This window comes from Pangasianodon hypophthalmus, chromosome 11, assembly GCF_027358585.1.
Source record: "Pangasianodon hypophthalmus isolate fPanHyp1 chromosome 11, fPanHyp1.pri, whole genome shotgun sequence".
Taxonomy (NCBI): Eukaryota; Metazoa; Chordata; class Actinopteri; order Siluriformes; family Pangasiidae; genus Pangasianodon; species Pangasianodon hypophthalmus.
In genome coordinates, this window is record NC_069720.1 from 25,672,048 (window position 1) to 25,684,599 (window position 12,552).

The window sequence follows — 12,552 nt, forward strand, 5'->3', positions numbered from 1 at the left end:
ATTATTTTTACTTTTAAGCAGGTAACTAAGGGCTAATCCATGCCATCTAATGAGACTGCAGGAAGAAACAAATTCTGCTTTTGCTTCCACCCAGCGGACCAGCTAAAAAAATTTTAAATGCAGCCATCCATAATCATTGTCTAAAATTGCACTAAGGCAGTGTTTCTCAGTTCTGGTCCTGGAGTACCACTGCCCTGCATACTTTGGTGTTTTTGCTCCTCTCTCTCTCACCTATGTCAATGTAGTTCAGGATTCTTCATTCACTGATGAGTTGAGCAAGGTTAGTAGGTAGCAAGGAAACCATCAAAAAGGCAGTGGTACGTTAGGATCAGGATGAAGAAACGGCTCTAAAGGAACATTCAAATGACCCCAAAATATAAAAGGTTTGAGAATTTTATTGAAATGCTAAGACAAATTTCAGTCCCAGTCCTGAACATTAAAAAAGCACGCTTTGGGTTTTAGCATTAACATTAAAACTTATTTTCAAAAGCCTCCCCTGTTTTGTTAAAACAGCAGCATATTTTATCTTACACTACCCTATACAACATGTCATTTGGCATATTTGAAGCTAATTTTGTTGACAGCATAACTAAAGCAAAATAAAATAGTGAAATTAAGACCAATTGAAGATTGAGGTTAGTCCTAAACTAATGCAATGTTGTAACAGTGTTATTGTTTGTAGCTTGCACCAATTAGCTTTAGCACCAATTAACTCTATGTCCAGGAGGAAAAAAAATCCTGGAGGTTTGTAGACACAAGTTTCTATTAAAATGTAGTTTAATTTAGAAAGGGTCTAAGATTTCTACCAAGATCTACAAATATCTCTTCACTTAATCCTGAACTAACCAGCCTATCGCAATGCACTGTCAAATCAAATAAATGCCAAATCAATACTGTAATCATAAGAAGTTGAATCTAATACAAGACGAGCAGTTGCTCCTCACACTGATGGGGAAACAATGGAGGGTATGTTCTGTTGTCTAGTCTCAAATGTTGGCAGATATGCATCTCATCAGGTTTTATTAGAATCGGAATACCCTTCTACAGTAGTAATAAAAGTATGGTACAAGTTCTGGTCTTTTTTCCTGAACACATTCACAAAAGCATGCACTAAGATGGACAAGACAAATGTATCCTTGCAGCAAAACCCAGGTAAGAGTAACAGCAAGAGGCTGTGCAAAGTGCAGAATTTTAATATTTAAACATAAAAAGCTCAATATCAGAAAAGATCTTCTGATAAGATTGAACAGGTGAACTATTTCTAGACAGCTGTCAATTGTAAAATCATTCTTCAAAAATCTTTACAGACATGATAGGAGTTCTGACTCTGCTCTCTATGTCGAAGCAACTGAAAGGTTAATACTAAGAATGACAAATACTCAGAGACTGATCCTGCATTATGGGTTAGCTGTCATCTCAAAATGCTGGCGCTTAAAGTTCAGTTATATAACTGCATGGTGTGAAGTACGGTAAAGGGAGGGAAAAAAAAAAAAAAAAAAAAAGGTCTTCATACACATTTCTCCAAACTGCAGTTGGTCTAGAGCTCTACATTATCAAAAAGAGCTGGCAAATAAAAAATACAGTACAGCACATGTCCAGCTCATACTCCTGCTTAGTCTCTGGATCTCACCATGTGTGCACAATCTTGATACTTTAAAGGGATACAGCCATATTTGAAGGATCTTATATATAATTTACCTGATAAATATGACTTGAAAACCAAGTCCATCAAGGCTGGTGTAATGCTTTTGCACATATTTCATAGTACTAGGTAACTTCATAATAGAAGGGTGGGCATAAACACAGACGGCTGCAGTTATAGCATCCGACTATCACTCTGAGACACACCCAGGCTCTTAATTAAATAAGGAAAATGGCCACCTTTGGCGTAGCAGGTTCAACCAAGCCAGAAATTAAATCAACAGCATACAGTCAAAGCCTTTACACATAGACACCATTGTCCCACCTGTAGGCATATCAACATCCATTGCATGGAAGAAACCGGTACAATATCACACACAGTGTAAAAGAGGCTAAACTGGCTTGGCTTGAGATATTCAGGAGAGTCCCTGCATAAGCCAGAGACTAAACCTAATGAATTAATGAACTGCAAACTATGGACTACCTGGAACCAAAGGCAGCATTTGCATAAAATACTGATTTTTTTTTTTTTTTTTTTTTTTTTTTTTTTAGCTTGGAAAAAAGTTTAGAGCTCATACTGAGGAGTGTACAACAGATCTGGTATAAACCCCCAGGAAGACAAAAGAATAAATAATATGAGTACCTTCCATTCAATATATAAGGAAACATGATATTTCTCTTAACTTCTTTTAATAAACAAAGTAAGAAACCTTGAGAAATCAGTTTCAGTGTTGCCTGCCCCAGTTTATAAAGCAAGGAAAAAATTCCAAGGTCTTCTGCTCTTTGGGAGACACATGTGCTCTTAGAGAGGGAACCGATGCCCAGAAGACTTTTCCATACGCAGTGTAAAACACAACCCACCCAACCCCCTGCAAAAAAACGGGGGGAAAAAGGAAAAAGAAAACTGATAACTGCCTGTAGTGCCCTCACTAGAGCTGTAGGCCCTCTTTGGGGGTGGGGTGGGGGGGGCAGGAATGCTTTCTTCATGACATTTTTCCTTACAGCAATTGCTGTTTTAGAGCAAGCCAGAAAACAGAAATAAAGAAAACTCCCCAGAATCCAGAGTTTCTCTCTCACTGTCTTGTTTCCAGAAGGTAAAAGGGAAAAAAACACAACATGATTAGTGCCAATGTTGAAGTTGCTGCTGATCATATTCTGCTATAAGTTTCTTTATATGTGCCAGCTTGTTGTGGAGATATTCACAGCGGTTCCTCTCTTGGCTGTAGTTGGGATTAGTCTGTGAAGAAACAACGGGAGACAATGATGAATATTCTGTACATCTCTGATAAATTCGCAATAATATTTCTATCTTGTTTCCATTTTACCAAACAATATTACATCTTGAAGTCCTGCCTTCTACATTACCCCAAAACACTTCTCCTAAATGGTGACAGTCATGTTATAATAGCTTTTAAATAAAAGCTGTTTTAAAAAAAAAAAAAAAAAAAAAGTAAAGGAATTACATTTTGTAAACGCAACTGCAAAGATAATAGGCATGGCTGTGATTGGGTGATTAGCCCGCAAGGCGAGTGCCATAGATAATCACAGCCGTTCCAATATTCAGTATAACAGCACTCTTGCTTGTGCCATATTGCTTAAATGAACTAATGAATGTTGCACATTTTCATGATTTTAGATTTTAATGTCATGGAATGTTTGAGAGAAAAGCTAAGCCAACAGTCATTCCCCTCACCAGTCCCCTCTCTCTCTCTCTCTCTCTCTCTCTCTCTCTCTCTCTCTCTCTCTCTCTCTCTCTCTCTCTCTCTCTCTCTCTCTCTCTCTCTCTCTCTCTCTCTCTCTCCTCTCTCTCTCTCTCTCTCTCTCTCTCTCTCTCTCTCTCTCTCACTGTCTCTCTCTCTCTCGTGCTCGGATATTAACCTATCATTCATGTTACAGCCGAACTTCTGTCCAAGCTGTGCTCTTATACAAAAACTATGCAGACCTTCTGAACAATCAAGAATTCAACCAAGCTGTGTGTCAAACAATACAAATCACAGGCTGCATAATAAAGCAGGCTATTCATAACAAAAACCTGCTTATATTAGGCGAGTTGAAAAAACTTAAGCTAGCCCACACTCTCTCCTCTGAAAAAGAGTTTATCTCGAATCAGAAAAGGCTACAGTGGTTACAAAAACCATGCTTTTCCGAAATAATGCTGTTTTCACGAGCCGGCTGTGGCACGAATAACAGACCTGCATGCGTGCACATACACACGCACACACAGCTGAGCATTTCCCAGCTGATTCAAGTTGTGGTGATCACATCTGAGCTACTCACTCACTAACGCAAAATGCAAAATAAAGTGCCCTGTGCTTCAAACACACCCGCTTGAGAGTCACACCAGCAGGGTGGCCAGGATTGCTGTTTATATGCCAAATTGGGCTCGTTTTGAACCCACACATCAGAAATGCATGTGCAACACAGTGAACTTGCTTTCATAGCAAATACATGTGCAAAAGAAGAAAAATGTGACTCCTATTGCCAATGCCCAAGCTACTTGGGCTAATCTCTGGTCATTTTATGCAGCTTATGAGATGTAGTTGGAGACGGAAATAGCGTTGAGACCTGGCAACCTCGCACACAAGCCATGAACACTGTGTCATTATTAAGTTTCAATTATTGTATTTTATAATGATAAGAGTATTAATCAGTTGAAAATTTAAACCACTTCCATAATAGGCAATGCTTATTTTTGCTGTCACCACCACATCATATCAAATTTGAATGTTGTGTATCGTTACACCCCTAAAAGATACCAATAGCTAGTTATAGACTTCTGTGTGAAGTGAAATACATTATAAAAAAAAAAAAACTTTTACAACATGGCAGCACTGCTGAAATACCAACGCTCACATTTTTACAGATTTCAGAAGTTAATTATATAGATTTAGTTCACATTGAAAATTTGAGCAACTAAAACACAGTGACAAAATAAAAACACTTTCACACTTTGGGAAAAGTGTGTATTAACACAAAGATAATGGAAATATTCAGATCCATAGTGAGTTAATAATGACAGTTGCTACTGTGAATAAATTACACAGTGATGATCTACAGGGTGTCCGAAAAGTCTCCATACAGAGGGGAAATTAATTACATTTTTAGTAAAATACTTAGTTTATATTACATTTTTTTTCAGATAGCCTTTAAGAATGCCGTTGAACAAAAGAAGAACGTATTAAAATCATTCTTATGGCTGGATCGGGAACTTGTCGTAAGGTTGAGATGGACTTTAACAGGACACATGGCACGCACATCACACACAACACTGTTGTCAAGCTTAAATTCAAAAACATTGGAAGTGTTGTGGAACAACTGAGCAGTAGACTTCAACGAACATCCACTGACGAAGGCACAACCAACGTGGTGCTGGCATACAAAGTCCCCCCACGTATGGAGACTTTTGGTACATCCTGTATAATACCTGATTTGTCCAAAGTTTACCCAGCAACATAACTGACATAACAGCCAACATAAGCCTCTCTTGAGCACGTATTTATGTTTTCCCTGGGTGCCCAATATTTTCCTACTGTAAAAGAGAAAGCTTTAAACATACCTTTTTTATTTTGCGATACTCTTGAAGTATTTGATTGTGGATTGTCTGCAAAAATATAAATCAATATCAGTAATTGAACTTTTCTGCATTTTGTAGTGTTACAACCTAGAACTGAATGGCCTGAATCTACACAAAATATCCCATCATAATAAAGTGCGTGTGTGTGTTAGGGGGAATTTGGGCAGTGAGGGCATGGTCAAGCACCACTTGTGAGCAGAGATGGAGTCCCTCTTTATATGCCAGGTCTTGCAGCAAATGGATGCCGAGCAGAGAGAGCCGGCGGTACTGAACAGTGTAACTTTCCTCGACAGCGTCCTGCTGTGCTTGCGTTTGTGCGTATGAATTTTGGAAGTTTTTGTTTACGTTATTTCAGTTAAGATGGCTGCTGAGCTGAAAAGCCTGCGCTCTCACACCTGCATACCAAGTCCTCATTCTCCACACGCTGGCCAGGGTGTCACAGTGCTGCCAAAACCCTGGAGAATTTATGAAGAATACTTCGTCATAGAGAACTCACATTCAGCCAAGACCATCAAGTTCCTCGCTAGCTTACACCTTTGTGTGGAGCAAGTTTAGCGCTTCAAAGCCCTGGGGGCAGAGGTTACTCCACACCTCACCCATCCACTGATACCAGAAACAAACTGGCCAAAACTTCAAGGGCTCTTAGAAAGTATGCTAGTGGATGGGCCCTGTAGTAGTGAGACATGGGATTTGTGCAGTGCTGACCGGGGAGACATTGCCGAATTCAGCTCCGAGTGTGGAAGACCCAGAAGCCTGCACTGTCCTACACATATTTTTCTATTATCAAAAATGAAAGATTATATCGATTGATGTAGGACATTCGAACTAAGGAAAGAGATAAGGCAATTGTTGGTACCCAAGTGTTCCATGCAGCTCATCATTATCCCATGACTGGGGCAATTGGATTGTTATGGACCTCTTCAGGCCATCAGAATGGAGTGCACAAGGGTATCACTTTGTGTTAGTTCTAGTGGATTGTGCAACACATTCACACAGAAGCTGTGACTGTTAGAAACATCGCAGCACTCCTCTGAGATGGCAGAATCCCAACAGAGATTCTGACTGACCATGTCAGGTACAATTTACAAATTGTAAAACTTATTAGGGATTAAATCGATCCGTGTCAGTGTTTAACATCCGCAAACAGATGAACCTGGTCAAACCCTTAAAAATATCATCCGGATGATACTCAGAATTGGGATAAGTGGCAGTCTGAAAGGTCCCACAAGCCTCCGGGGGGTTCTCCCTGTTTGAATTATAGTATGGGATATAGGCCCCGTGGTGTCTTAGACGTCATCTGGGAAAACTGGGAGGATGGCCCTTCACAGAGCAATTCAATATGTTCTCAACCTGAGACTAAAACCCACACAAGAACACAGACACAGACCGACTCAAAAACGTTAATCCTGGCTGTATAACAGAGGATCTCGGCTGCATGAGTTTTCACCAGGAGATAAAGTGCTGGTGTTATTGCTCGCGTCAAGCTCTAAATTACTAGTAAAAAAAATAGCAAGGGCCTTTGAGGTCACAGTGAGTCGGGGAAAGTTGCACTAGCTCTACACCACTGGCTCTCTCTGTTCACCAACCATTCACTGTGAGACACACAGGATATAAAAAGAGCACTGCTAATCACACAAGTGCAGACTCATTCTTGACATTACCAACTCCTTCTGCCCTCCATTCACAAGCAGCACTTGATCATGCCCCAGCCACCACAGCTGGATTTGTGTGTCTTGGAGGAAGTAAGTGTTAGCCTTCCCTGGTTCATAGTAACCCGTGGGCAGAAATTGGAGACCAGATATTGGAGAAAAATGTGGGAAAAGCTGCTGTGGTCTGACCAGACCATAATTTAACTTTTCGGCCTTGACACATAAAACCCCTGAACTTGACCTTTCTTTTTAAACAGAGTGGGACTGATGAAAAGGAAGTCCAGACATCAGTCCTACTGAGAATCTTTGAAAATCGCTGTTCATCAACATTCTCCATCCAATCTGACAAGTACTGTTCAACCAACAAACATCAAGAAACCTTTTTCTAGTTTAATTAACCTTTGTGCTTTGCATATTCAATTGTTAGACATTTTGTGTAAATCAAATAACAAAAATCACAAATAAGTCAATTTTAATTCCAGGTTGTAACACAAGTTAATATAAACAACTGAATAACATGTATAGTTAAATGAAAAATATATATTGTATAATGAAAGGGGAAGAAAAAAGGTCAGATAACTTGGATAACCCAAGTGTATATGCAAGACATCTGTGTGTTCTCTGTGGTTATGGATAATTATATAGCCATACTGTTGTCACTTATACTGACCTATACTCTTGGGCAAAAAAAACAAAAAAAGGCAAATATTAAGCTTTTAATTTTCTTAACAACAAATCATTGGTCAGAAAATTAGCAAGAATTAAACAGATGCACTCCTGAGAGCTCCTGTGCCTCCACTTGCTGGTTTAGTTTTGCTGCAGTGAACTGTTTGTTTGGGGAAAAACTAGAAACAGGGAAATTCGCTAATATAGTCTTCTTGTACACAAACGTAAATCATCATAATGATTTTGATGTTTGATGTAAAAATCAAACTAACACATTATGTACAAAATTCTCCTGATTAGGAAAATTTCCTAATTTCCTGAAGGCTTATATATATATATACATATATTTATAAAAAAAAAGGAAAAGCTATCCCATACTAAGTATCTATTTGTTTCATTCTTGCCAATGATTTGATTTGTTGTTAAGACCATTAAAAGTTTAATATTTTGCCATTCCCATTTTTTTTGCCCAGGAGTGTACATCAGATCAAGCACAAGTCAGTCAGAAATTTTACCTTAGTGTTCTTATGTGCAATACAAGTACTACTGATGCTGATCTCCAGAGGTTCTGATCTCTGCTCCTTATTTGACTTGGCTAAATATGTTATTTTGAAATGTAGAGCTTCAAAGGGTGTAAGCTATTCAGACTAATCAGTGTGTATTGGTACAGTGGTTACCTTATACTGATCTGTGCCTTGTTGGAGCTGTTTCAGCTCAGCGTCCAGCACAGTGAATTGCCGGGTGATACCCTCTATTCGTGCGTGGAGTCCCCGGTACTCACTATACTCTGCGTTAAAGTCATTCTTATAGCTCTGACGCTGCTCCTGGGAGCCAATCTCAGTGTATTTTCTGCTCAGACATACAACAAAAAAAAGTCTTGTCACAAAAATACATTTTCCATTAGCACAGACCAGAGAAACAAAAAACAAAACATATGCTGGATTGAAGTACACAAACCCAATGCCAAATAATGCGTGGTGTTTGTTTAAGAAATGCAGAGACGAAGAGTACTTACAGTAAATAGTCTGCCATCACAGAAGAAGATGCAGGAATACTGGAGCTGTTGTACATTCCATTCAGATCTAAAAGGAAACAAAAAACAAAAGGTGAATGCAAGTACAAGGAGTCACGCAGCAGACGGCAGACTCACAGACACTGGCGAGGGTAAACAGTAGTGATGACAAGATGTTCTCTAAGCATCGAAGCTTTCCAGCCAGATGTGTTGAGACCTGGTTCATCATAGTGGTCAAAAATATAATCGTGTGTAACATGTAAAGCTACACTGCATATGTAAAAGCCAATAAGAAATAAACAGCAGAGATCAAATAAAGAAATTACTGAAAATGTAGATTTTTACAGTTTTTTAAGTTTAAGTTAAAATTTATAAAGTTTTTTATTTATTAGAATGGACTTTGGAAAAATAGTAACAGTACCATCTATAGCAAATAGTGTAAACAATGGTTCTTTTAAATAAAGGATATTTAAAGAAAGGATATTTAAAAAAAAAAAAAAAAAAAAAAAAAAAAAAAAAAAACATTTGCTATATATGTTACTATTTTTGCGCAACGTAGTGAACTCTGTTCTCGACAGAGTAAATGGGGACCATGTCTTTCATGACACGAAATGCCACCGCATGTGAGAAGTCAGCTTGGTAGAGTCTCTTCCCGGTTTACGGAGTGACGTCAGGTCAGCACGGCTGCGCACAGCATCGGAAATAAAGTAAAACCTCTTACCTTTAAATCAGTTATACTGTATATACACAAGTATTAGCTTTAGATTAATCAACACACAGACATTTATTTGTTAAATCTAAAACACTGACTATACAGTTAGCTGTTTGAGAATGAAAACATGCATCACTCATCGGAGTTAGCTGCCTAAAATTTAGGAAAATTTTCCCTTAATTTTTTATACGTTGTAATTTCATATTGAGGGTGGAAAAAGTTCTAACATGCTTCATCTTGGTTTAATTTTTTTACATCACAAAAACCTGCCACTTTAACAGGGGTGTGCAGACATTTAATATCCACTGTATCAGGTTAAGAAGGCTCTGTTTTTCCTTCATATTGGTTTAAACTTTTAAATAACCTCAAGTAGAACATTTTGAAAATCATGTTAAAACGTTAATTCAAATTAACCAAATTAATCGTGAAAATCGCCCAGCACTAATAAGACATATGATGTCTTATATGTAGACATATGATCTCAGTGACTTTGACCATGGCATAGCTGTTAGATGGGCTGGTTTGAGTATTTCAGAAACTGCTGAACAGTCTCTAAAAGAATGCTGTGAAAAACAAAGACTCTTTGTTGATGAGAGTTTTCCTGTCAGCTTGAACGATTCTGGCTTTTCTGCTCTGACCTCTCCCAACAACAAGGCGTTTCCATCTACGGAAGTGGATGCTTTTGTTTTTTCGCACCATTCGGCGTAAACCGTAGACACTGTGGTGCGATACTTCCCGGAGATCTGTCACCAACAACCATCCTATGGTCAAAGTCACTAAGATCAGATTTTCTCCCTGAATTTGATGTTTGATATGAACATTAACTGAAGCTCAAAGTTATTGTTATTTTATATATAAATAATGAATAATTTTTTAAATGTATATTTTATGTAAGTAATAACACACTACAGACCTTGCTGTTATACAAAATCAGTGCTCCCTGGTTATATGTTATATGAAAATAAACGCACACCTTCTGACCAATCAGATTGGAGCATTTAACTGTGCTGGGGTATAAATACATATGAATATAAAAGAGTAAGTCTAAAGTGTGTAATTTTCCAATACTTCTGTACTTGACATGGTCTGTACCTGTGCTTTTATGTGGAATACTCATCATGCTCAGGTCTGGACTTGTAGTAACCTTGTACAATTTCTTCAGCTGCGATCCGTCACCGTCCTCCTCTCCTTTCTTTTCCCTTTTGTCCTTCTCTGGATCTCTCTTTCTGGACTTGTCTTTATCTTTGCGTTTTTTGGACTTTTTGGACTTGCCATGCAGCGAGGGTGAGCTGCTGCGGTCCTTTGATCCTTCTAGGCTGCAGGGCACCGAAGGGGTGGAGCCTAACGCTGCCTCTGTCTGCAGAGAGCTCCCTGTTAAGGCTGTTGTTTGGCTAAGCCTCTCAGCCACTGCTGCCTCCTGGCCTTCACAGTCCCGGCCATTGTGGCTCGAGTCGTTGCTGACATCTGACAGTGGTTCAAGATGCTGAGATAGATCCAGTAGCGGAAGCGGGGCACTGGATAAGCCGCATGAGTCCTTCCCATTTGAAGAGTTCAACTTTCCGTTGACGGGTGCTGATCCCTTGCTGATCAGGTGTGATATCCTGGGCTTCTTGCTTGCCAGGGGGTCGATAAAATCTTCGGTAGTTCTTTTCTGTAGAACAGAAACATGAGAATCTTACAAGAAGTACCAGCAAAATGGAAAAAAGACCTTTAACATAGCAAAGGATACCTACAGAAATACTCTTCCAAACGTTTCTGCCTCAAAACCTTTTCCTCAAAACATTTCTACTGTATGCTCCAGGGAAACACTGTTGTGTTGATTTAAACAAGAATAAATGGCTTATATTTTTCACAAATTGTGTGAAATGTTAAGCTGCACAAAAGTAATTTATTTAGTGCATGTCCCTTTCAGCACTCACCAGCAAGTCCGTTTGTCTAGCCAGCCAGAGCGACAATTATACTTTTGCTTCTGATTTGGTCCAATAATGTTTTACACTACATAAATGTAAGCAAACTAAAAAAACTAAAATATTTTCTTGGGGATGTGTGTGAAAACCACTGGGCAAAAAAATAAAAAAATAAATAATAATAATAAAAAATAAAATATAAAAATCTCTAAAGTCTTCATGGTTCAGAAAAAGCAAACTTGAGTATTTAGCTATTGTTTGAATAACAATTTAAATTATTTCAGTATATGTAGAGTTCAGTATATTGTACAGTATATTGTAGACTACCAGTAATGTGAATAAATAAACGTGTTTTAGAAAAGAGCCTAGTTTTCAGCATTGAGGGAAATTAGAAGAATTTGCTGACAGAGCTAGAAAGTGGCCTAGGCATAAGAGTTCAATGTCCAGTCAAGAGTTGCACAGCTGTGACTGATTAGCAAGACTGATTAGCAATAGCAAATACAAGTAATTAGAAAAAAGTCAATATTCTCTATTTCAGTAAAGCAGTGAATAGAAACTGCAATATATTTATTAAACTCCAACACCAAGGCCCAACACACTGGTTAAATCTCAGAAATGACTAGTATTACCACTGCGAAACAGAACCAATACAACATACCACCCTCAAATCTGTTCACTCAAACATGGTATTGCTTTACTCATGCACAAAACTGCAAACACTAGCAGTGTAAAAATTGCACAAGAACAGTAAAGGGAGGCAAAATTCATCCTGGCCAGGCTTATTATTATCTTGCACTCAAAATTCAAGTTTTAATCAATCGTAAGACCTATGGTTTTGGAGATTTAATAATTAATGGGTTGAGCCTTTTGTCCTTAACAATATAGTGTATCGTAAAACTTGCTCTTTTCAAGAATACTATGAATCGCATCATGTCGTGCTTCTGCGTCTTTGTGCGAGTACCAATAACTGCATACAGTCAGGTCCATAAGTATTTGGACAGTGACAATTTTGGTAATTTTGCCTCTGTACACCACAATGGATTTGAAATGAAGTAATCGAGATGTGATTGAAGCGTAGACTTTCAGCTTTAATTCAAGGGGTTAAAAATATTGCATTATCCATTTAGGAATTACAACTATTTTTTTTTTACAAAAGTAAAAAGACAAAAGTAATTGAACTAACTAATGATTATAAATATAAAGATTATTTTATTTTACTGTAGCTACCTTTGTTTGTTGTTTGTTTGTGGGTCTTTCTGCCTTCAGTTTTGTCTTCAGTAAGTGAAAAGCAGCTCTATTGGGTTGAGGTCAGGTGACTGACTCGGCCATTTAAGAACAGTTCATTTCTTTGCCCTAAGAAGCTCTTGGGTTGCTTTAACGGTATGTTTTGG

General features: G+C 38.3%; 1 protein-coding gene across 3 annotated transcripts in view; it reads right to left on the minus strand.

The window, feature by feature from the left end:
• Nucleotides 1-229: 229 nt before the first annotated feature.
• Nucleotides 230-12,552, minus strand: part of ell (elongation factor RNA polymerase II) — a 41,571-nt gene continuing 29,248 nt past the window's right edge. For all 3 annotated transcript variants that reach the window (XM_053238040.1, XM_026947241.3, XM_053238041.1), the window contains 5 exons: nt 10,347-10,905; nt 8,546-8,612; nt 8,208-8,379; nt 5,198-5,242; nt 230-2,878 (listed from right to left, as the gene is read on the minus strand). In XM_053238040.1, the coding sequence (XP_053094015.1) occupies nt 2,762-2,878; nt 5,198-5,242; nt 8,208-8,379; nt 8,546-8,612; nt 10,347-10,905 (960 nt within the window). In that variant the 3' untranslated portion in view covers nt 230-2,761. The remainder of the gene's footprint in view (nt 2,879-5,197; nt 5,243-8,207; nt 8,380-8,545; nt 8,613-10,346; nt 10,906-12,552) is intronic.